Source organism: Hemicordylus capensis, chromosome 14, assembly GCF_027244095.1.
Source record: "Hemicordylus capensis ecotype Gifberg chromosome 14, rHemCap1.1.pri, whole genome shotgun sequence".
Lineage (NCBI taxonomy): Eukaryota > Metazoa > Chordata > Lepidosauria > Squamata > Cordylidae > Hemicordylus > Hemicordylus capensis.
The window spans coordinates 13,478,343-13,503,286 of NC_069670.1; the positions used below are offsets into that span (position 1 = coordinate 13,478,343).

General features: G+C 49.3%; 3 protein-coding genes and 1 non-coding gene across 5 annotated transcripts in view; 1 reads left to right on the plus strand and 3 right to left on the minus strand.

The window, feature by feature from the left end:
• NPR1 (natriuretic peptide receptor 1) overlaps window positions 1–4,740 on the minus strand; it is a 45,952-nt gene extending 41,212 nt beyond the window's left edge. The window contains exons 1-3 of one of the 2 annotated variants that reach the window (XM_053277455.1): window positions 4,637–4,740; window positions 2,882–2,973; window positions 2,627–2,695 (exon numbers count right to left, since the gene is read on the minus strand). In XM_053277455.1, coding sequence (XP_053133430.1) covers window positions 2,627–2,695; window positions 2,882–2,935 — 123 coding nt within the window. In that variant the 5' untranslated portion in view covers window positions 2,936–2,973; window positions 4,637–4,740. Of the gene's footprint in view, window positions 1–2,626; window positions 2,696–2,864; window positions 2,974–4,636 lie in introns of those variants that run through there. The other variant, XM_053277456.1, reaches the window with a different exon arrangement.
• A 595-nt stretch (window positions 4,741–5,335) lies between these two features.
• TRNAM-CAU (transfer RNA methionine (anticodon CAU)) lies at window positions 5,336–5,407 on the minus strand. The gene has a single exon. It is a non-coding gene; the product is annotated as a tRNA-Met (tRNA).
• Window positions 5,408–5,823: 416 nt separating this feature from the next.
• ILF2 (interleukin enhancer binding factor 2) lies at window positions 5,824–14,168 on the plus strand. The gene is made up of 15 exons (XM_053277513.1): window positions 5,824–5,976; window positions 6,883–6,942; window positions 7,327–7,369; window positions 7,554–7,658; window positions 8,283–8,360; window positions 8,858–8,960; window positions 9,051–9,116; window positions 9,941–10,057; window positions 10,590–10,668; window positions 10,808–10,895; window positions 11,592–11,653; window positions 12,048–12,162; window positions 13,050–13,140; window positions 13,414–13,582; window positions 14,017–14,168. Exons 1-14 carry the CDS (start codon window positions 5,972–5,974, stop codon window positions 13,572–13,574), a joined length of 1,173 nt encoding a protein of 390 aa, XP_053133488.1. The 5' UTR covers window positions 5,824–5,971; the 3' UTR covers window positions 13,575–13,582; window positions 14,017–14,168.
• Window positions 14,169–14,544: 376 nt separating this feature from the next.
• On the minus strand, window positions 14,545–17,023 carry SNAPIN (SNAP associated protein). The gene is made up of 4 exons (XM_053277564.1): window positions 16,761–17,023; window positions 16,259–16,305; window positions 15,403–15,521; window positions 14,545–15,027 (listed from the first exon to the last, which is right to left on the minus strand). The coding sequence occupies exons 1-4, from the start codon at window positions 16,901–16,903 to the stop codon at window positions 14,923–14,925; spliced, it is 414 nt and encodes a 137-aa protein (XP_053133539.1). The 5' UTR covers window positions 16,904–17,023; the 3' UTR covers window positions 14,545–14,922.
• Between the last annotated feature and the right edge of the window lie 7,921 nt (window positions 17,024–24,944).

Genomic DNA, 24,944 nt, shown 5'->3' on the forward strand with positions numbered 1-24,944 from the left:
AGCCCAGCCCTCCATCTGACCTCCACTCCTCAGGTTGCCACCAACTTTTAGAGCTCGGTGGGCATCCCGGGTCATCTGCGCTGCTGCTGCGGTCGGTCCCAACCTGAGTTCTCCCAGCTCTCCGGAGCTAGCAAGCTGCCTGCCTGCCTGCCCCTAGCCCAGATGGTGTGCCGGGCGGGCGTGAGTCAAGCAGCAGCAGCAGAGCGGAGATTTATCTCCACAGCCGGAGTTGCTTTTCCTTCCCCTCATTCAATGACAAAAGGCTGCAATCACCGACCAGCCTGGCTTAACTCCTTCCTGCCTGCCTGGGACTCGCCCCCCTCCCAGTTAGGGCAGGAGATCAGTGGGGTGGGGTGGGGTGGGCGTGGGGCAGCTGGCCGGCATTTCCCTGCGTGGGATCCTCACCCCAGTCCAGCAGGACAGACTGTGGAATGACCGTCAGGTTTCCTTGCCAAACCACAACGATACCATTGTTCACCCCAATGTGTGTGGCGTTCCACAAAAGTATTATTAAAATATATCGCACGAGGTGCTGTGTAGATGATCTTGGGGTTGGTTGTTTTTCTTTTGCTTTGTAAACCACTTTGAGAACTTTTTGGGGGAAGCGTGGCACAGGATATAAATCACAATCACAGCAAAGCAAAGGAATTCCTCCATTCAGCCCCGCAGTTTAGGACTTTGCTTTCTTTACTGTAGTTTATTCTATTGTGATTCGGCTCTTTCTCCAAAGAGGGCAAGGTTCCCACCCCCACCTACACACACACACACACACACACTTTTTAATACCCACAACCACCCTGCGAGGTAGGCTAGGCGGAGAAAGAGAATGACAGGCATTAGGTCACAGGCGTTGGAGTCAAGGAGGGAGAAGAAAAACGCGGCTCTCCATGGTAAGACTGCAGACCTAAACTGCACTACAATTCCCACCATCCCTTGCCAGAGGGTGATGGGAATTTGTAGTCCAACAACAACATCTGGGAACCCCGACTCCAGAGTAATAGAAGCAACAGGAAGGAAGGAGATTCCCCTGCCCAGAGGAGATTACAATCTACATTTCCATGGATGGAGAGGAGAAGGAACGTGTGTGAATGTAGTCACACAAACTTTGGCTTCCGTTTCTGGAAGGGTGAGGATGAAAGGGTTAAGCCCTAAGCCTGAAACAATGCTGACTTTGAAGGAAGGAAAGGAACGAGAGGTGGTAGGACCCTTAAGATGACATCCAAGGCTTACAGGGCCCAGCAGTCAAAGGGACCGAGGGCAGAAGCCATGATGGAAGTGACAGGAAGTGACCTCTGGAGGGTGCTCAGTGGCCGCCATTATGGCAACGTCAGCATCATGTCAACCGTGAGCTGGGCGCTGTGTATCTGTTACCAGTCCAGCACAAGCCACTCCAAACTTTTAAAGGGTTCCCCTCTCTATATACATGAACGTCAAGATCCTCCCACATGGATTATACTTTTCTGTTCACTCAGGCCTTTTCCAATTCAAAATTTAAATTTTTAATGGGGTTTTTTTGTTGTTGTTGATGTGATTCTTTGTAACTGATTTAGAAACAAAGTTTTTAACATGGTTTTTGTATTGTATTTTTTTTTAATTTTCTCCCCCCCTCCCTTTTTTGTTTGGCCTGTTATGATTTAATCACAGGCACACTTTATCTTAAGTTTTAATGTTGTGCTGTAAGCCACCCAGAGGACAATTTGTTATGGGGCGGCTAACAAATAAAGTTCATTATTATTTAATTATACTGCACGATCTACATTTAAACCAGCAGCATCTTAAGCACTCTGTCATATCATTACATCCAGCACCCAGCCCAAGCTTTTCCGTTAAAGTAGTTTTCTTCTTCCGTTTAAAGAGCACGCAGATATCAAGGTCTACCTGAATTTCCCATGTGCCTTTTTCTACAAAACTATAAAATACCCAAACACTGTAAGCGGATTTCAGAAAACAGAAGCACCTAGATTATGGCCACCCATCCCTCAAGGCTTTGGACATTAAAACCTTATGATGTGATATACAGAAATAATTCAGCCCCTCATGCCCGCCTGGTCTGTTCTGAAAGGAAATATAAGTTAACGTGTCTTTGCAGAGGAAGTTACTCCCAACTAGGCCCCATTGACCTAAACAGAACGAACAAGCCCGTCCTACTAGGCAGGTTTATTCCAAATAAATTCCCACTGAACGCAGCGGGCTGACTCTTGAGTGAGGATGGATGGAATTGAGGCTTCCTTAGTCGGGCATAAGCTGTATTCAACTCAGCAGGCCTCGCCTGAGTAAATGTCTATAAGAACAGCTTAGAAGGAAAGCATTTCACAAACTGGGTACCCCAAGCCAACTCCTAAAAGAGCTTCTTCACATCTCATACTGCAGGGTCTGTGCGTACACACGTTTCCAAGAGGACAATGACACACACATTCATTCTGAGAGCCCGTGCAAGGACTGGTACCCTATACATGTATGCAGTACACATGATCTGTGGGGCCTAATATGTGGAAAACGCACCTGACGAGAACAACCAGTGAGGATTTGGGAGACCCAAGTCCATGTCCCCAGTCATTACATTCACTGGGTGGCCTTGAGCCGATCTCTCCCTCCCTCCCTCCCTTCCCGCTTTCTCTCAGCCTACCTTACAGGGTTGTTGTGTGAGGATCAAAGGGCAGCAGAACACGTGCACTGTCCCGAGTTTCTTGGGAGGCTAAAACGGTAAGAAATAAGACAAAACAAATCAGCGTGTCTGATCCACTTGAGCTGAACATGTAAGAGGGCTGCAGCAGCGGCGTACAAACTATACCCGCAGCGTTTACTGATATGTGGAACAAACATGGCTGTCCCTGTCTAACTGGGCTCTCCCCAAAGACACTGACCTGAGTTTGAGCTGTACCTGTTCAGACGTTTCATTTTCTGCCTGGAGATCCACGTGTGTGCTGAGGAGCATTCAGAAAAGGCAGCCATTTTTGTGAAGGAATCTGCCTCCTACACATAAAGGAGCAAGGGAAGCGTCTCAGTGGAAGAAGCCTGAGGTAATATAACTCCCCTCACAGTCTTAAAAACTAATCATCATCATCATCATCAACATTATGTGTGAGCCGCCCCGTAACAAACTGTTCTCAGGACGGCTCACAACACAGCATGATGAACACATGAAATAAAAGCACATAACACATTAAATCCTAATGGGGGGGGGGATAAATTACAAAATACAATACAAAGCAACTTTCAAACTCTTTTAAAATAAGTTTAAACATCCAGCGTAGACCCCAGAATTCCAAAGGCCTCAGTAGAATCATCCCCTGCTGTCTGTGTGGGCATGGCAGGGTTGCCAACTTGGACAGAAGTGCTTCATGGAAGTTTTTCACAGCCGGCTTTTAGTTCACATTTCCCCCCAAAATGGAGGGTGTATTGGCCAAATTCACCCCAAAGTCCCTGCGAGCTATCGGGCTTCGGGCAGCACTTCACACACAATCCGGGTTCTTTTAATTGCACCCGATTTAGTTCTGGGGTTTAAAAAAATCCACTTTTTGGCTTGTTTTTTGAGGGGGCAACTTCAACCTCACAGTAAAGACTCTTTTCAACCTACGGTCAAGCCTGCTGTCTGGGAATGCTCCTGTGGGTTCTTCCCCTCCATCTTTTTCACAAGAGGACACCATTCACATTTCCCAGGCTGCTTTCAAGGGCCTCCTGTTGGAGATGGATACTGATTCTTGGAGGCACCAGGCCCATCCCAAAGAGTTGGCAACCGAAGGAACGAGGCAGAGGCCCACACAAGTATGGTTGCTGCTGCCACCAGGCCTGGTCTCGGCCTGTGTCCAACTGAGGTATAGCATACCTGCCCAACATGCCCCTTTTTAAATATCAATCAACTTTTATTACGGTCAGAGACCAGCATAACATTCTACGAGTTAAAAATTTGTCTGTTGAAAATATGGGGGAATAAAGGTGATTGCAAATATGATACATATAGAAGGGCTAAAATTAGACTAACTGCGATTTAAAAACAGATTAAGATAAAATGATGACTTACCTACACATTGATTATAATAGAACTAAAACTACTAAGAATATGAAAGATAAAATAGTACTATTTCTGTTATAAAAAAGGGCAAAAATATATAAATGATTACAAGAGCATAATACTGTCTCTATTATAAGAAAGCATAAAATGGTCATAGCATAAAATGGCAATGTGTTGCTTACCCACAACAGTAATAAAACTTGGCAAGTCAAAATAGACATTGCAAGCAATAAAGATTACAACTATAAAAGGCAAACATAAAAGACAATAAAATTCATAGCAAAAGGAAACGAGTCAGAGTCACCAGAAATCAGATTATGACTAAGGGGGCTCACAGACCGTCAATCTCTCTCAGATGCCAATCGCACAAAACCCAATTTAAATAGGGACATATTGGCAGGTTTGGAATAGGGTGAAGGGCTGGTGCAATGCACGTGTTAGGCAGAGGATCAGACCCTCAAGGGGGCCCAAGAAGACCTGGGGGCAGCGCCCTAGACCACCCCCCAAGTTAAGTAAAAGGCCTGCTGCCCCATAAGTATGTAGAGTGGGGGGCATATGCGGTCTGCAGACAGAAAGTCCCCAAGGGAGCCAGAAAAAGCCCAAGAGATCCCGCAGTTTGCACACCTGGGTGTGATGGGTACATTTCCCTTGGGGGGGGGCGCCAGGCCCGAGAGGGGTCCGCCCCCAACATCGTGCATCTGGTGTTGCTTGTACGCTCAACAGGTTATAGGGCGAGTTGTGCCGTCCGAAGAGCAACACTGCCATCTAGTGGCCTGTGTCCGCTTCTGCAGCAGCCATTCCCCACGTAGTTATAGGGTTGCCGGCATCCACTTATGGAGAAATATATATATACAAAACCAGTCCTGGAAATTTTAATAGCTCTAGTCTATATTGTGCAAAAAATCGGGGGTGGGGATTGTGGGAGGGAAAATATCTCCAGAAATAGTTTAAGAGCTTATGACAGCAACCCTAGAGATTTTCATGGCTCGATACTGTGAAAGTTATTGGAAATATTGGGATAAAAATCTGCAAGCAATCCTACGTGTCGCCTTTGGCCAAGGAAGACTTAACTTCTGTAGTGAACAACTTCGGTTCAAGTCGAAACGTTAATAAAAATCTGGTCTCCTTTAATTACCTCGGCGGTCAGTCATCTTTTTCTGCAATAAATGTTAACTATGCATAGAAATGGGCTCCCCTTCTCTACTGTTTTTAAATGTTGACCCATTGCTGTCTCAAAGACGATGCCACGTTAAACTGAATTAAAATTAAAATTAAAATTAATGGAGAGGAAATAGATAGTGTAAATTTAAAAAGTTGACTGGCTAGCAGAGGATGGTTTCGATCCATCGACCTCTGGGTTATGGGCCCAGCACGCTTCCGCTGCGCCACTCTGCTGCTTACGAACAACGCCATTTCAAGATTCTATATAGCGATTCAAAAGGGATGCGCGCATGCGTACCAAAAACAATATTTTCTATTGTGTTTCTGTCGTTTCCACGTCTCTGTCTCCCTCTAGCGGCCTCCGAACCAACGACCGCTCCTTGCCGCGCATGCTTACTGCGCACTAGCCGCCGCGCGCCTCAGAGGCAAACACCCCGCCCTTGTCCCTCCTCGTTGCTCTCCCCATTGGCCACCGTCCCACTCCCTGCTTTTCTATTGGCTGAATCTTCCTCAACGGCTTTCGTCTCGGCGGAGGTGGGGGCGCGTATTTGGAATGATAGACGGCCCGACCGAACCAATGAAGTCACATATCCCGAGAGCGGGAAGGCGGGGGCTGTGCATGCGATTGGCCGAGGCTGGAGTAGCGCAGGCAGCCAATAGCGGCGGCGCTTGCTGCTTGCGGGAGCCAATAGCGGCGAGGTTTGTTGCTGGGTGAGCCGAGCAGGCCGGGTGGCTTTTCTTTCATTCGTCGCCGTGATCTTCTCCCTTGTTTAGCGACAGTTATTGTCTGGCGGAGCCATGAGGTGAGGGAAGAGCGGGGGATCTGGATCGGAGGGGGCAGGGTGCATAATGGGGGGCGGGAAAGAGGCTTCCTGGGCTCTGGGGAGAGAGCCCGCCGTAGAAGGCGTGGGAGAGGTCCCTGCCCCGCGGGGCCTGCAGGCCGAAACCCGACCCAGAGGGACATCAGCAGGGAATAACTCCCAATCCCATCGTCCCTGGGTGTTAACTGCTGGGGGATGATGGGAGTTGTAGTTAACTGAGCAAAACCCCTGCTAACTGAGCGAAGAGATGCCTTTTAAAGCGGTGATTCTCTTATATTTAGCAGGGGGAGAGCAACTGGCCCTCTCCATCCCCAGCACAGCATCCCTCCAGTGGCTGCTGCTGGTGGCTGCCTTAATGTTTCTTTTTAGATTATCAGCCCTTTGGGGACAGGGGACCATCTTGTAGTCCTGCAGCTGGCGGGCTAAAGGCTGTGCAGCTCTGTAGAAGGGGATGAGATCTAATGGGGTGGGTGGGAATTGGTGGTTACCTGCGGGGAAGAACGACCTGGGGGGTGGGTGGGTTTGGGTCCATAAATAAAGCTGGGAAGGAATAAGAACCACTCACACTTTGAATGTTGAATCGCAAAAGGCAGGGATTTTTTAGAGGCATCTGGCTGGATTAAATGAATTATTTTTTTAAAAGAGCAAATGTAAAAATTGGTGCCTCTTAAGTGTCTTTTTAAAGGCAGCCAGGGATGGAGAAAGTACGACTAGATTATTTGTATGGGGAGAGTGGGAATTAGCAGGAGTCGACACTGACGCGACAGCACACTTTACCTTTTTAGGATAATTGTGGGGCAAGGGGATGAACTTCTAAGCAATGGGGACTGCGCTTAAGGTCTTTTGGATGGGCTTTCCATTCTCTCCCTCCTCCATGCTTTCCTCCAGGGGCGACAGAGGCCGTGGTCGTGGTGGGCGCTTTGGATCTCGGGGAGGACCTGGCAGTGGGTGAGTTCCTCGTGGAATTGGGAGCCTGTGCAATTCCAGTAAAAGGGGAGTGTAGAGTGCACATGCTCAAAGCAACTTACAAGTTTTCTGCACAAAACAACAAGTGCTACTGATTAATGAGCCAGGTTTGGATGCTGGTGGCTCCTCAGTGCTGGAGCAGTGAGACGCTCGGAGGACCGTCTGTGTCAGCTGTCATCCCTCCAAGCCCCTCAGATCCTGTGACTCGGGGCTCAAATCCAGCCTTGTAAAATCCTTTAGCAGTCAATATTTAGCAGAGCCTACATTGTCAGGTCAACTGGAAAAGGGCCCACTACAAAACTTGGCCTGGCTTGAGGCAGAATGGCACTTGAAAGGCTCACCCTTCTTCCTTCAACTGTGTTTCAGGTTCCGGCCCTTTGTGCCACACATCCCATTTGATTTCTATGTGGTAAGTAGGCCTGGCTGCTGTTCGGGTGTGTAAAGCAAACCTGTAGGCAAGAGAAACGGAGGCAAAAAAGAGCAAAAAAGAGTGAACAAGCCTATGTGACCTAAGCACTGGCATTGGGGATTAAAGTAGTGCTGGGTGTGCATGCATATTGTAAACTCTTTGTAACAGTCTGCTCTGTCTTCAGTGCGAGATGGCTTTCCCACGGGTGAAGCCGGCCCCGGACGAGACTACCTTCAGTGAAGCCTTGCTGAAAAGAAACCAGGACCTTGCTCCAACCTCTGCAGAACAGGTACAGCCTGCATGCCTGCTTATTTATTTCTCTGTTTATTTTTAGCATCATCATTTATAAATTGCTTGAGCTGGTTTTTTCAACTCCGGTGAACGCTCAGTGTCTCGTACAGAGAGTTCTAAAGTAAAGATTTCAAGGCACAACTAGATATTTGTTGTTTATGAACCACACTGATACATTATATCAAAATAAGTCATTGCTCATGCTGACACTTTCTATAGATAACTTTGTCCAAAAGCTGTGGATTTTTTTCCCCCCAAAGAGACGCTCAGTCTAAATAAGCATTGCCAATCAAGTGGTCCTTAATGGATGTTGCCGTTGCATCCTGAACAAGATGGTGTTCTTGATACATAGTTTCCTAATCTAGAAAACCAAGTTGTTGAATCATCAGTCGTCAATAGCTAGCAGAAGCTTTTTGAAAATGTGTCCCCTTCCAGTTGTGCAGAGCTGAGCAGAAGCACTGCTCCCTGCTCTTGTGAACCGATGCTAGATGGAGCATTAAGTGAGGGAGCTGAGCACCCTTTTGTCGTAAAACCTTGTGATGTGGAGGGATGTCTTATTAGGAACTCAGGACCTAAAGCTAAGCAGCCGTTTGATACTTGATCTCTTCCCACGCTGCACTAGGCTTCGATTCTCTCCTTGGTGACCAAGATCAACAATGTGATTGATAACTTGATTGTCGCGCCAGGAACCTTTGAAGTGGTGAGCACCTATGTCTGTCAAGGCGGTCTGGGGCCAGGGCTGATTGCTTCAGGGTGCAGGCCTTGGAAGCCACTGGGCCCGACTTGAACCAAGATGGGTCCAAATGAGGATGCTCAGCCTTGGGTCCCCAGACAGGGAGGAGAGCTGTTCTTGTGGTAGCGAGCTTGCATCTGCTAAGCAGGGTCAGCCTTGGTTTGGGTTTGGGTGGGGGGCTACGCGGAACCACTATAAAATATTCCCCTTAGGGATGTGGCCGTAGCATTCACTTTGCATGCAGAAGGTCCCAGGTTCACTCCCTGGCAGCATCTCTTGGTAGGGCTGGGAGAGACTCCTGTCTAGAAGGGTCAATAGTCTGGATCAGTATAAAGCAACTTCCTAGGATGTTGGACTTGCATTCCCATTATCCCCTGCCATAGTGTCCAGTGGGCACCCTCTCCCCAGCGCTGGGCTCACCCATTCATTGATGCTTGCGTGTTCTCTCTCCTTCTCCATCCCAGCAAATTGAGGAGGTGCGCCAGGTGGGGTCCTACAAAAAAGGCACCATGATGACTGGGCACAACGTGGCTGACCTTGTCGTGATCCTGAAAATCTTGCCCACACGTAGGTGTCCCGTGTTCTCCCAAAGGGAGGTGGGGTGGGGCCATGGCGGAGCCCTCTTGGCCGAGTTTTGACTTCCCTTTCCTTTCACAGTGGAAGCTGTCGCTGCCTTGGGGAACAAGGTGGTGGAGAGCCTGAGAACACAGGATCCGAGCGAAGGTGGGTACTGCGTAGTCTGAAGTTGCCTTCCACCTCCATCCTCCCTGTGCATTTCATGGGAGTCTTTGGAAAGAGAGTTGTGGCTCTGCTATGGATTCAACATGGGGTCTGTGCTTACCAGCACCTGCTGAAGGGGAGGACCCTGCTGGGATGTCTGCACCTTTCAGTGCTTGACACTTGGTTAAACATGGTGTCCAAGCGTCATAAGAACAGCCCTACTGGATCAGTTCCAAGAATGCCCATCTAGTCCAGCACCCAGGTTCTCACAGTGGCCCACCAGATGCTACTAGGGAGCCCACAGGCAAGAGATGGGGGCATGCCCTCTCCCCTGCTGCTTTTGAGGCCTTTTGCCACAGAGGTTGGAGGTGGCCCATAGCCCTCAGACTAGTAGCCCTTGATCGACCTGTTCTCCACACCTTACTCCCAATCCCTTGCCACACTTCTCTGCAAACCCAGCCATCTGCTTTGCACCCTGTGGACATCTCCTTTTCTGGGTAAAGGTGCTAGTTCATATGAAGGCCTTAACCGATCGCTTTCTTCACGTTGATAAACCCAACTTGGATTTATTTTGTTTATAAGGGGATTTCTATCTTGCCTCTCCGCTGTTCAGCACTCAAAGTGGCTGAAACCCCAAACTTAATACAGTGATTAACAGAACTTAAATAAAAGCAAAATGTGATTTTGAGGGGCTTTTTTAATAGGCCAGCAACATCTGGAGACCCAAGGCTAGAAACCCTTGATCAAATATATGTCACAGGTGAACCTGTGGTGACTCCATAAGTAACTGGAGGACTACTCCCCTTCCCCGCATTTTCCTTCCTCAGTACTGACCATGCTGACCAACGAGACGGGCTTTGAAATCAGCTCTGCAGATGCAACGGTCAAGATCCTGATCACCACTGTACCTCCCAACCTCCGCAAGCTGGATCCGGAACTGCACCGTAAGGGAATCCGGGGTGGCTGGCTTTCAGAGAGGATGCAGGAAGGCCTCTCTCTCTGTTGCAGGGTTTTCCTGTACCGCCTGTATCCAGTATCTGAAGGTGGTTCCAAACCAAGCTAAAGCATTCGTGGTTTTAAAAACAAAGTTGAAATCAAACAGATTGAATGTATTTTAAAAATTCAACTGAAAGCCTGGCTGAATGAATGAGTAAAACTCATTCAAAGAGGTCAAGATATGGGGTGGGGAAGTCTTGGGTTATGGCAGGGGTAAATGAACTTGGCTTTCCAGCTTTTGCTGGACTACAACTCCCATCGTCGCCCGGCACAATAAACTTGGGGTGATGAGAGTTATAGTTAATATAATGGGAGATCTTGATGGGAGTTAATAGCTAATAATAGTTTATAGCTTACCTGGGCTGCGGTAAGCTCAAAAGTGTCAGACAGGAATATGTCCCTGCTGATCTGGTGACTGGCCACAAGTTCACCCAGTGCTGACTTTTCTCCTTTTTCCTTCCTCTGCCCCCACTCCACCAGTGGATATCAAAGTGCTGCAGAGTGCCCTGGCAGCCATCCGACATGCCCGCTGGTTTGAGGAGAATGCCTCTCAGTCTACGTAAGTCCTCACCTGTGGCTCTCTGTGCCTGTGTTTTTTATCTGTCCTGAATCCACTGCCAGTCCGGTCCACAGAGGAGTTGTATCACCGAGAAAATATTTAGCTTTTGTTCTGAAACAATGCCGCCTTCCTCTTTCAGGGTGAAGGTCTTGATCCGCTTGCTGAAGGACCTCAGGATGCGGTTCCCAGGCTTTGAGCCCCTGACTCCTTGGATTCTTGACTTGCTCGTATGTAAAGGGATAGGCAGTGGGAGTGAGGCAGTATTCCCCGGAGCAGGGACTCGTGGGTGTTGACTACAACTCCCATCATCCTCAGCTGCAGTGGCCTTTGGCAGGGGATGATGGGAGTCTTAGTCATCAACATCTGGGAATCCCTGCTGAAGGGAAGACTGGTGTGGAGGACGAGTTCTTTCAGTGCCAGTTTCACTGCTTACTTGGTCCTTTAAAGTGGTCTGTGTGGGCCACTTGGGAAGCAGGTAGGATGGGGTCAAGTCCGAATCGTACCTGTCTTGTGGCATCGCGTTAATTGGGACTTCTGGATCAGGAAGTGGTTGAGGAAGTGGAAGTTAAGCACGAGTTTGAAAGTGATCGGGAAGTTTAAGCAGAAGAGGGAGGTGGAGGCACTGTGGTATCAAAGATGAACTGATTCAAGGCGTGGCGCGTGGGGGTAGGAGGCAGATTAAATGCCACAAAGTTAGAAAGCAAAACCAGCTGTGAAAGTGTAAAACTATAAACTGTCTCAAAAGCTGATTGAGCAGCAAAAGACCCACAAAAAAATTAAGAGCGGCCAGTAAACCATAAACCTTGTTAGAGTTTTATCCAATGAAACAAATGATGTGGTGGCCCAAACTCAACCTCTCTCTGACACTGACGAGGGAGGCCTTGCTTTTCCCTGAATGCTTTCCATCTTGCCTCTGCTTCCAGGGACACTACGCTGTGATGAACAACCCCAGCCGGCAGCCCCTGGCTCTCAACGTTGCATACAGGTATGGCTAGAAGAGACAACCTTCCCTCTGGATGTCGGGGGGGGGAACCCCATTCCACAGGGGGCTGCTTGCCCAGTGCAGTGTAAGCTGGCCTGGAAACTGGGGAACAAACCTCTCACATGCTGGAGCGCTTTCTCTCCCAGATTGACCTCAGAGCAGGGGCGGTGAGCCTGAAGCTCTCCAGCTATTGTTAGGACTACAAGTCCCATCACCCCCCCAGCCACAGTGGCCAACCCAAGGATGATGGGAGTTGTAGTCCCACCTTCCTAGGAAGGCCAGAGTTGTGCAGCCCTGGTTTAGGCCAAAATGTCAGCACTGATGCACAGCAACAGGGAAGGTTCCTCTTCCCTCACTCACGCCAGCTGAATTCCAGACTGCCATTGCTTCTTTCCAGGCGCTGCCTTCAGATCCTGGCAGCCGGGCTCTTCCTTCCTGGGTCCGTGGGCATCACCGATCCCTGTGAGAGCGGGAACTTCCGCGTCCACACAGTTATGACCCTGGAACAGCAGGTGAGTGAGCCCTAGTGGCCTCCTGTTCCTGTCACTGGGGCTAGTTGGCGAGTCCAGAACAGGGGCCAGGAGCACAGGTTGGCTGGTCGTCTGCCACAGGGTCACCAGGCCGCCTTAGCCAGGTCAGCCTTTCCCACTCTCTGCAATATGGGGGTCAGATTACTGGACTTCCTGACAGGGCAAGAGCCAGCGTGTCATAGTGGTTAGAGTGCTGGACTTGGACTGGGGAGAGCCGAGTTCAAGTCCCGCTTCAGCCATGAGACTTGCTGGGTGACTCTGGGCCAGTCCCTTCGCTCTCAGCCTAACCTACTTCACAGGGTTGTTGTGAAAGAGAAACTCAAGTATGTAGTACACCGCTCCAGGCTCCTTGGAGGAAGAGCAGGATATAAGGGTGAAAAATAATATAATAATAGGGCTGTCAGAAAGGTTACTGAGGTAACATCCATGAAACGTTTTAAACAGAAACACACAAATGCCAAGTGCTGTGAGCTTTTCCCAGAGCAAGGTGAGTCCCTTAAATACGGCCACCTCTGGCTTTCCTGTCACTTTTGAAGGCTGGTTAGAATCCTGACTCTTGCCTTTAAAAAAAGAATGCAGCCCTCATGTTTAAGATGCTGAGGAAACCCACGAGCTTACCATGCCTGCTTTTTTGATGCTTCACATAACGCAGAAGCAGCAGGCCCACCCCCATCGTATGGGAGGCACATTTCTTTCTCTTGGCCCACATGTGGACAACATGTAGGATCGAGATGGCGGCTTGCCTCTTGGCTGTTACCGCCCGCAGCCATACCTCAGATGGAATGTTAGCAGCTTGGAAGGCACTCCAAAAGTTGTAGGGAGGAGTGACCTTAACCACACTTCACAAAACCTCTCTCTCCCTCCCCCAGGACATGGTTTGCTACACCGCTCAAACCCTGGTCCGCATTCTCTCGCACGGCGGGTACCGCAAGATCCTTGGGCAGGAAGGAGACGCCAGCTGTAAGTAGGCGTTCTGGCAGACGGTGGTGGTGGTGGTTTTGAGGGTTTCTTCAATTGGGTTAGGGGGTCATCTTGGCAGTCGTGAGCCTGAATTGTCCGCTTTGTGAAGCAGGGCTGAGCCTGGCTTGCATGTGGATGGGAGACCACAAGTGAGCACTGTCAGGTGTACCCCTCCCCTGAGCTCAGAGCTTAGAGCATCTGCCTGGCAGGCCGGCCGTCCCTGTTTCAGGCCCTGGCCGCTCTTAGATGTGAGTTCGTGTCTCTGCTTTGCAGACCTGGCTACAGAAATGTCGACCTGGGAAGGGGTGATCGTGACCCCGTCGGAGAAGGCTTACGAGAAGCCGCCAGAGAAGAAAGAAGGGGAAGAGGAGGAGGAGAACCAGGAAGAGACGCCTGCGGCCGAGGAGGAGGAGAACATGGAGACTCAGGAGTGACCTCCCAGGTAGGACTGGCCACGTGTGCAAGCTGGTGGTGGTGGGGAGAGAGAGAGAGAGAGAGAGAGAGAGAGAGACTGCTAGATTCTTCCACCTGCCCCCTCGTTCCAACAGAACGGATGGCCAGCAGCACCACTAGCCCCTCCTCGTGCCTTGCAGTACCCCAGTCTGGCTGCTCCTTTCCCCTCCGTCCCTCAGCCAGGCGTCCCTCCCACTTTGCTCTGTGGCCCCCCATTGGTGGGGAGGCTCAGATGCCCTTGAGGCCTGTGCCGCTCTTGAGCGGGGTGTGTGTGTGTGTTTCCCAGCTGATGCCCGGCAGAGCCAGGAGAGCGGAGGGAGTTCTGCTCTGCTGTAGATCAAGTGTGGGCGTGGTAACCTGGGGGTGGGGGGACAATCCTATGCCAGTCAGTACCTTCACGGGCTGTTTCCTTCTCTCTCGCAGTCAGATGCAGCCTGCCTCCAAACCCGGTGGGCGAGCCAGCTGAAGAGGTTGTAGTACAGGACCAAGCCGGAGTCCTTCCTGTCCGGTTATTTCAAGTCGTCTTGGTTTTTATAGTTCTTCCCATTAAAAATGCCTTTCCCCCTCCCGTTTAAGAGCTGTTGATGGTTTGTCTCGGTACTCGACTGCCTGTCTTGGTTTTCATCTGCTGCAAATGCTGTTAACAAGATCTCCAACTACTGGCCCTAAAACAGCACTGGTTTAATGGAAGCAGCACCTCTGTCCTTGTGGGTGGGAAGTGGAACCCTTACACAGAATAGAGGCCCTCTGCTTGGGGAGACGCCCCTTATACAAAGCCTGCTCAGTTAACTTTGCACTTCAGGGGGCTGAACGGATAACCCCCAACCCTTTTGCCTGATCCTTCTTCTCTCATCTCCGACTATTACCCCAGGTAAACGCTAGCAATTTAAACGTAATCTTATTTAGACTCCAAACCAGGAATGCTACAGAGAGAGAGAACACGAATGTGAGTAGAGTAGCAGTAATATTTTATTGCACCAGTAGGAGGCACTCTTCTTGTCCACCTTGTGTTACTCATGGACCACTAACCAGCCACTTGCACCAACTTCACCTTACTGGGTCCCTCAAGGAAGCACTGAAGGGGACCCAGCCCCTGCCCCCATCTGTAGGGTGAAGCTGTTAAATCTGCAGTAGTTTCCTCACCTACTACATGGAGGCTTCCTGCACAGCGCAATGTCCAAGCTTACACCCAGCTGAAGTCCTCCTCTGTCCGCTTCATGGTGTGCTAGCAGTCACTTGCATGCTAGCAGTCACTGCAGAGGAGAAGGCTGCAGCCCCAGAAATCGCACGTGACTTCTGGCACTCTGTCCACGCCTAAGGCCCACTTCCTCATTTGCTGGGGGAGCCGTGGGGGTAGCTGCCGCTGACTTCCAACATGGCCTTCCTGCGGGCAGTCTCCCTTGCCACATTGTGGTTGAGTCTTCTCAGCCGCTCCTGGGGAAACGGTCAGCAAAAGAGGATTCTCAAGACGGCTAAGCCAACACACTACTTAAAAAGCTTATAGACCTCTTGATGCGAAGGAAACGTCAGCAACTGTCTGCAGAATTGTATCCTGTGCTACCAATCCTAAAGCTTCTTGTATGCTAAGTTTTTTTGTTTGTCCTGCACCTTCCCAGAACTGTGAAGGCTTACAGGGCTCCAGCCAAGTCCCTTTCTGGCACTACAGATCGGAGGAGCAAGGAGAAAAATTGTGACTAAATGGGCTGGCCTGTTGAAATCATACCTCCAAGAAAAACTAGCTTCCCCCACTTACAGCAGCATACTCATTTATCATTCTCATGATTGGGGAGCATAGAAGTGTTGATGTACCTGTGCATTCTGCAGAATATTGTTCACAAGGACAACTCTTCGCCGGGCATTGAGCAGTTTCTTGACGTAGGGGTCCAGGTCAAGTGCTACCTTCTGGTCCTCGTTGATTCGGCAGAGCTCTGGCGGGGGTGGAGATGAGAAAACAAGGCAGTTTTAGGCCCGCAGACTCCTTGGGTTTAATACCACAAGTAGCCTCTTGTACCCAGTAACTGTGACGGATCAGACTTAGCATTGTGTGTCCAAAACAGCATCACTCCTACAGATGAGTTGGAGAAGGTGCAGGGTTGACACACCTATTCTTACTGCAGGCTTAATCATGGAAGCCAGCCAGATCACAATAATTTTATCACTCACATCACCAGCTGCAATTTTGTCTTAAGTTGTAGGGGAAAGATCCAGGAGGAGTGTAATGCTCCTTCCTTGGTTCCTTAGAGGCAGTGTGGATTATTTTACAGGGCATCCATCCCAAGTTCTATGGTCATCCTGGGCAGAAGAAATGAGGCAAGCAGAGGGGCTGTTCTCTAAAGCAAGCATCCCGCCGGGGCCAATCCTTAGTGCAAAACAAGAACACAGCTACTTCACTTCTCCAGAGGAAACAGTGCAAAGCTTAATAATCTTCACCTGACGAGTGAAGTGCTCCCATACTAATGGGGAGGTAACTTTATTACTAGCTGGAAAAGGGTAACTTCTCTCTCAACTTCAGAGAAGAGGTTTTATTTTGTATTATAGACAGCTGCAGCCTGCCTTTCCAAACCAAAAAGCACACTCCAGGCAATACATATAACGAAACAAACCACAGTTGCCAAAATTAAGAAGCCAGGTTCTCACTTTGCATTCCTTCTCCACTGGTGCTTACCTGTGGCGAGGCTGTCAATGTGTTCCCGCAGTTCAACTTGGCTTTCTCTACCAGATTTGGAAGGAGAAAGAGAAAAATTAGACTTGCAAATTACTGCACAAAGCTGAGCAGCCCACAAGACGAGTGTCAGCCTTGGGACAAAAATTCCAATGCCCTCAACAAACCTCGGGGGAGAACCGCTGCCTGTCAGTGTTGACAAGACTGACTTAGGTATTGTCAAGGGTCAGACTCGGTAGAAGGCTGCTTCCCACGAGTTTTCCTTCCGGCTGAATGGGGCTGTAGCCCAAGGGGCAGGACACACTATTGGCTTGCAGAAGGTCCCAGGCTGAATCCCTGGCCGGATCTCCAGCGGGGAAAGACCCCTAAGCCTGAAACCTTGGAGAGCTGCTGCCAGTCAGTGTCAACAATACTGAACTAGACAGGCCAGAAGCCGGACTCGGTAGGAAGCAGTTTCCTCTGCCCCGCCAAGGGAGAGGAGCCCCGCCACCAGCAGCAGCCCTACCTGACCGCATGGACGTGGGTGTCCAGCTGCCGCACGGCAGGGCTCAGGAACTCCAGCAGCCCTTCCGCGAAGAGGTCCCTGGCCGGAGGACCCGCCGGGCTGGCCGGACCCGAGGGGGCCGCTGGGGTTGCCGGAGCTGCCATGACAGCTGCTTGGCCCTCGCCGCCGCAAGGCCTGCCGGGAGAACTTTGGCCAAGGCTGCCCCAGAATGGACAGCGCAGAGGGAAGGCGGAGGAGGCGGAAATAGAGGGCAGCGACCTCTCGCGAGCGTCTGCGCGGGAGGTCCCGAGGGAAGCGGTAGAGGCAGGAAAAGGCAAGAGTAGCAGACGCAGATGCAAATTCCAGGCTCGCCTTCCTAGTTTTTTTTTTGGTTTGTTTGTTTGTTTCGCCTTTCCCAAGGAAGCGGCGTTTAGTCAATACCGTGTTTGTGCCCCCTCACCAAAAAGCCCCCAAAGGCACCAGCGAAGAGAACTCCCACGCCTCCCCTATCTCATTACAAAGCAACCCCGTCTTCTCCTCGTCACTCAACCAAGTGTTTGAGAACCTGCTCTCTCAGACTCGTCCTAAACCCACAACTGACAACCCTCGGACTACATTTGGTTGCGGTTTTGTTTGTTGTTTGTTTGTTTTAAGTTGCTCTGCCGGTAACCGAAAACGTCCCCGAGAGAAGAGTCACTCTACCCTTTTCTTATCTCTGTGAAGGAAAACCCTTCAAAGGATGCTGGGAAATGGAGTTCGCGGCTGAGATAATGGCGAAGAGATTTTTGGCGCGCAGAGATGGCCCTGGAAATGGAGTTCTTCCTCCTTCAAAGCAAGAGGCTCCGTAGTGGTGGCTTTATTAAAGGGGGTGCACAACCCAAATGCCTCTGTGGGCCGAGACCAAGCGTGACTTGGCGTGCAGAGGCCGAGCTCAAATTTGAAACAAAAATTGTAATACATATAAGCCAGTCTAGCCTCCGCTCTCTGCAGTTCATAAATGTGGCCACAGGAGGGCACCCTTTTGCCACACAGGGAAAACGCATTGCCCATTGCCTTACATGTAGCCTAGCCTCAGCTTGCTGCAGTGTGAAAAAGTGACCACAGGAGGGCACCCTTTCGCCACACCAGTAAAATGCACTGCCCATTGCCATACATATAGCCTATTCTCAGCTCACTGCTCACTTTTCACGCCAGGAAAATGCATTGCCCATTGCCAAATATATAGCCTAGCCTAGCCCAGCCTCAACTTGCTGCAGTACAAAAAATCAGCCACAGGAGGGCACTCTTTTGCCACGCCAGGAAAATGCACTGCTCTTTGCCATGTATATTCTAAAAGTATTTTAATTGCTTTTAAACGGTTTTGTTTTTGAATTGTTTTAATATTGTTTTTAGCACTATGTTTTTAATTGTGTGTTTTTTATGTCTTTTAAATGTTGATGTACACCACCCAGAGCTTCTGGATAGGGTGGTTTATAAATGTAATAAATAAAATAATAATAATAATAAATAATATAGCCTACCCTGGGCCCTCTGCAGTGCAGAAAAGTGGCCACAGGAGGGCACTCTTTTGCCATAGCAGGAAAATGCATTGCCCTTTGCCATACATGTCGCATAGCCTCAGCTCAAGCAGTAAAGTGGCCACAGAAGGGTAGGCTATGCATTTTCCAGGTGTAATAGCTATAGGCAATGCATTTTCCTCTGCACTTTGCTCGGACCGAGCAGCGGGGCATTGACGTCAGGTCAAGCCCGCCGGACAGCGCAGAGGCTCACGAGAAGGACAGGGCAACGACTTCTCGCGAGCGCCTGCGCGGGAGGTCCCGAGGGAGGGAAGCGGTAGAGGTAGGAAAAGCCAAGAATGGCTGACGCAGATGCAAGTTCCAGGCTCGTCTGTCTTGGTTGTGCCGAGCGGGAAGTGCCGCCAAGCCGTGATTGGGCAATACCATGTTTGTGCCCCCTCCCCAAAAAGCCCCCAAAGGCACCAGCTGCAAAGACAGCTCCCCTCTCTCTTTACCAAGCTCCCCCGTCTTTTCCCCGTCACTCAACCACGTGACTGAGAACCGGCTCTCTCTCAAACTCGTCCTAAACCCACAACTGACCACCCCCAGACTACATTTGGTTGTGGTTTTGTTTGTTTGTTTGTTTTAAGTTGCTCTGCCGGTAACCGAAAACGTCCCCGAGAGGAGAGTCACTCCAGCCTTTTCGTATCTCTATAAAGAAAAACCCTTCAAAGGATGCTGGGAAATGGAGTTCGTGTCTGAGATAATGGCGAAGAGATTTTTGGCGCGCAGAGATGGCTGGGAAATGGAGTTCTTCTTCCTTCCAAGCAAGAGGCGCCGTAGTGGTGGCTTTTTTAAACGGGGTGCACAACCCAAAAGCCCCGGTGGGCCGAGACCAAGCGTGACTTGGCGTGCAGGGGCCGAACCCGCCGAGCTCAAATCTGAAACAAAAATTGCAATAAATATAGCCTGCCTAGCCACCGCTCACTGCAGTTCATAAAAGTGGCCACAGGAGGGCACCCTTCTGCTACACCAGTAAAATGCACTGCCCATTGCCATACATATAGCCTATTCTCAGCTCACCGCAGTGCAGAAAAGTGGCCATAGAAAGCTAGGCTAGGTATTTTCCTGGTGTGGCAGAAGAGTGCCCTCCTGTGGCTGATTTTTTGTACTGCAGCAGGATGAGGCTAGGTCATATATATGGCAATAGACAATACATTTTCCTGGCCTGAAAATGTATTGCCCATTGCCATACGCATAGCCTAGCCTCATCTTGCTGCAGTACAAAAAATCAGCCACAGGAGGGCACTCTTCTGCCACACCAGGAAAATGCACTGCCCATTGCCATACATATAGCCTATTCTCAGCTCCCTGCAGTGCAGAAAAGTGGCCAAAAAATGCTAGGCTATGTATTTTCCTGGTGTGGCAGAAGAGTGCCCTCCTGTGGCCAACTTTTTCCACTGCACTAGGATGAGACTAGGCTATATATATATGGCAATGGACAATGCATTTTAATGCCAGGAAAATGCATTGCCCATTGCCATATATATAGCCTAGCCTAGCCCAGCCTCAACTTGCTGCAGTACAAAAAATCAGCCACAGGAGGGCACTCTTTTGCCACAGCAGGAAAATGCACTGCCCTTTGCAATGTATATTCTAAATGTATTTTAATTGCTTTTAAATGGTTTAAATTGTATTTGAATTGTTTTTATATATATTTTAGCACTATGTTTTTAATTGTGTTTTTAATGTCTTTTTAAAGCTGATGTACACCACCGAGAACTTCTGGATAGGGTGGTTTATAAATGTAATAAATAAAATAATAATAATAATAAATAATATAGCCTACCCTGGGCCCTCTGCAGTGCAGAAAAGTGGCCACAGGAGGGCACTCTTTTGCCATAGCAGGAAAATGCATTGCCCTTTGCTATACATGTCGCCTAGCCTCAGCTCAAGCAGTAAAGTGGCCACAGAAGGCTAGGCTATGCATTTTCCAGGTGTAATAGCTATAGGCAATGCATTTTCCTCTGCACTTTGCTCGGACCGAGCAGCGGGGCACTGACGTCAGGTCAAGCCCGCCGGACAGCGCAGAGGCTCACGAGAAGGACAGGGCAACGACTTCTCGCGAGCGCCTGCGCGGGAGGTCCCGAGGGAGGGAAGCGGTAGAGGTAGGAAAAGCCAAGAATGGCTGACGCAGATGCAAGTTCCAGGCTCGTCTGTCTTGGTTGTGCCGAGCGGGAAGTGCCGCCAAGCCGTGATTGGGCAATACCATGTTTGTGCCCCCTCCCCAAAAAGCCCCCAAAGGCACCAGCTGCAAAGACAGCTCCCCTCTCTCTTTACCAAGCTCCCCCGTCTTTTCCCCGTCACTCAACCACGTGACTGAGAACCGGCTCTCTCTCAAACTCGTCCTAAACCCACAACTGACCACCCCCAGACTACATTTGGTTGTGGTTTTGTTTGTTTGTTTGTTTTAAGTTGCTCTGCCGGTAACCGAAAACGTCCCCGAGAGGAGAGTCACTCCAGCCTTTTCGTATCTCTATAAAGAAAAACCCTTCAAAGGATGCTGGGAAATGGAGTTCGTGTCTGAGATAATGGCGAAGAGATTTTTGGCGCGCAGAGATGGCTGGGAAATGGAGTTCTTCTTCCTTCCAAGCAAGAGGCGCCGTAGTGGTGGCTTTTTTAAACGGGGTGCACAACCCAAAAGCCCCGGTGGGCCGAGACCAAGCGTGACTTGGTGTGCAGGGGCCGAACCCGCCGAGCTCAAATCTGAAACAAAAATTGCAATAAATATAGCCTGCCTAGCCACCGCTCACTGCAGTTCATAAAAGTGGCCACAGGAGGGCACCCTTCTGCTACACCAGTAAAATGCACTGCCCATTGCCATACATATAGCCTATTCTCAGCTCACCGCAGTGCAGAAAAGTGGCCATAGAAAGCTAGGCTAGGTATTTTCCTGGTGTGGCAGAAGAGTGCCCTCCTGTGGCTGATTTTTTGTACTGCAGCAGGATGAGGCTAGGTCATATATATGGCAATAGACAATACATTTTCCTGGCCTGAAAATGCATTGCCCATTGCCATACGCATAGCCTAGCCTCATCTTGCTGCAGTACAAAAAATCAGCCACAGGAGGGCACTCTTCTGCCACACCAGGAAAATGCACTGCCCATTGCCATACATATAGCCTATTCTCAGCTCCCTGCAGTGCAGAAAAGTGGCCAAAAAATGCTAGGCTATGTATTTTCCTGGTGTGGCAGAAGAGTGCCCTCCTGTGGCCAACTTTTTCCACTGCACTAGGATGAGACTAGGCTATATATATATGGCAATGGACAATGCATTTTAATGCCAGGAAAATGCATTGCCCATTGCCATATATATAGCCTAGCCTAGCCCAGCCTCAACTTGCTGCAGTACAAAAAATCAGCCACAGGAGGGCACTCTTTTGCCACAGCAGGAAAATGCACTGCCCTTTGCAATGTATATTCTAAATGTATTTTAATTGCTTTTAAATGGTTTAAATTGTATTTGAATTGTTTTTATATATATTTTAGCACTATGTTTTTAATTGTGTTTTTAATGTCTTTTTAAAGCTGATGTACACCACCGAGAACTTCTGGATAGGGTGGTTTATAAATGTAATAAATAAAATAATAATAATAATAAATAATATAGCCTACCCTGGGCCCTCTGCAGTGCAGAAAAGTGGCCACAGGAGGGCACTCTTTTGCCATAGCAGGAAAATGCATTGCCCTTTGCTATACATGTCGCCTAGCCTCAGCTCAAGCAGTAAAGTGGCCACAGAAGGCTAGGCTATGCATTTTCCAGGTGTAATAGCTATAGGCAATGCATTTTCCTCTGCACTTTGCTCGGACCGAGCAGCGGGGCACTGACGTCAGGTCAAGCCCGCCGGACAGCGCAGAGGCTCACGAGAAGGACAGGGCAACGACTTCTCGCGAGCGCCTGCGCGGGAGGTCCCGAGGGAGGGAAGCGGTAGAGGTAGGAAAAGCCAAGAATGGCTGACGCAGATGCAAGTTCCAGGCTCGTCTGTCTTGGTTGTGCCGAGCGGGAAGTGCCGCCAAGCCGTGATTGGGCAATACCATGTTTGTGCCCCCTCCCCAAAAAGCCCCCAAAGGCACCAGCTGCAAAGACAGCTCCCCTCTCTCTTTACCAAGCTCCCCCGTCTTTTCCCCGTCACTCAACCACGTGACTGAGAACCGGCTCTCTCTCAAACTCGTCCTAAACCCACAACTGACCACCCCCAGACTACATTTGGTTGTGGTTTTGTTTGTTTGTTTGTTTTAAGTTGCTCTGCCGGTAACCGAAAACGTCCCCGAGAGGAGAGTCACTCCAGCCTTTTCGTATCTCTATAAAGAAAAACCCTTCAAAGGATGCTGGGAAATGGAGTTCGTGTCTGAGATAATGGCGAAGAGATTTTTGGCGCGCAGAGATGGCTGGGAAATGGAGTTCTTCTTCCTTCCAAGCAAGAGGCGCCGTAGTGGTGGCTTTTTAAAAGTGGGTGCACAACCCAAAAGCCCCGGTGGGCCGAGACCAAGCGTGACTTGGCGTGCAGGGGCCGAACCCGCCGAGCTCAAATCTGAAACAAAAATTGCAATAAATATAGCCTGCCTAGCCACCGCTCACTGCAGTTCATAAAAGTGGCCACAGGAGGGCACCCTTCTGCCACACCATGAAAATGCATGGCCCATTGCCAGACGTCTAGCCTAGCCTCAGCTTGCTGCAGTGTGAAAAAGTGGCCACAGGAGGGCACCATTTCGCCACACCAGTAAAATGCACTGCCCATTGCCATACATATAGCCTATTCTCAGCTCACCGCAGTGCAGAAAAGTGGCCATAGAAAGCTAGGCTAGGTATTTTCCTGGTGTGGCAGAAGAGTGCCCTCCTGTGGCTGATTTTTTGTACTGCAGCAGGATGAGGCTAGGTCATATATATATATGGCAATAGACAATACATTTTCCTGGCCTGAAAATGCATTGCCCATTGCCATACGCATAGCCTAGCCTCATCTTGCTGCAGTACAAAAAATCAGCCACAGGAGGGCACTCTTCTGCCACACCAGGAAAATGCACTGCCCTTTGCCTTGTATATTCTAAAAGTATTTTAATTGCTTTTAAATGGTTTTAATTGTTTTTATATTGTTTTTAGCACTATGTTTTAATTGTTTTTTGTAATGTCTTTTAAAAGTTGATGTACACCACCCAGAGCCTCTGGATAGCGTGGTTTATAAATGTAATAAATAAAATAATAATAATAAATAATATAGCCTACCCTCGGCTCTCTGCAGTGCAGAAAAGTGGCCATAGGAGGGCACTCTTCTGCCACACCAGGAAAATGCACTGCCCTTTGCGATGCATATTCTAAAAGTATTTTAATTGGTTTTAAATGGTTTTAATTGTTTTTTTAATTGTTTTTATATTGTTTTTAGCACTATAGTCTTAATTGTGTGTTTTTTATTTCTTTTAAAAGTTGATGTACACCACCCAGAGCTTCTGGATAGGGTTGTTTATAAATGTAATAAATAATAATAATAATAATAATAATAATAATAATAATAATAATAATAATAATAATAAATAATATAGCCTAACCTCAGCTCTCTGCAGTGCAGAAAAGTGGCCACAGGAGGGCACCCTTCTGCCACACCATGAAAATGCATTGCCCATTGCCATACGTATAGGCTAGCCTCATCTTGCTGCAGTGTGAAAAAATAGCCACAAGAGGGCACCCTTTTGCCACACCATGAAAGTGCATTGTCCTTTGCCATACACATAGCCTAGTCTCATCCTGCTGCAGTGCAGAAAAGTGGCCACAGGAGGGCACTCTTTCACCACACCAGGAAAATGCATGGCCCATTGCCATACATTTAGCCTAGCCTCAGCTCATTGCTGTGCAGAAAAGTGTCCACAGAAGGCTAGGCTATGCATTTTCCTAGTGTGGCCAATGAGTGCTCTCCTGTGGCCACTTTTCTGCACTGCAGCAAGCTGAGGTTTGGCTGTATCAGGCCTGCTCAACTTAGCTCCCCCCCCCCAGCTGTATTTGCACTACAAATCTCACAATCCCCTGCCACAGTAGCCAATAGCCAGGGCTTATGAGAGTTGTAGGCCAACATCTGCAGGAGGGCCGAAACTGAGCAACCCTGAGCTATATCTATGGCAATGGGCAATGCCTTTTCCTGGTGTGGCAATAGAGTGCCCTCCTGTGGCCACTCTTTGCAGTGCAGCAAGGAGAGGATTTGCTGAATGCATGACATACATTATCCTGTTCTTCAAAAAGGTGTCGATTCCTGGTGACTCCAGGCTAATCCTAGAGGGTCAGCAAACCTTGTCAGTTGTTGAGTGATGACAGTGGGGGGCATAGCTATTGTCCTCAAGCCCGACTTCCCTGGGCCCATCTGGCTGGTCATTGGTTGTTGGATGTACGAGGCGTTAGATCTGACTGAGCAGCCGGGCATTGCTGCTAACAGGGGATTAGAAACATCTAGTGCCGGCAATGCACCATGATGCCCACGAATGGAACCTCCATGTCCAGGAGCAGTCTACCCGCAAATACAAGTTGCGTGTGGTTGGTTTCTGCAGGACACACAGGGTGTTGCACCCATAGGACTCTTCCTCTTGCCTTCTCACGCCTTCCAGCAGAGCCATTTACACACCGTTTTTGAAACTCAAAGGCAAATAAGACACAGGCACAAGCCACG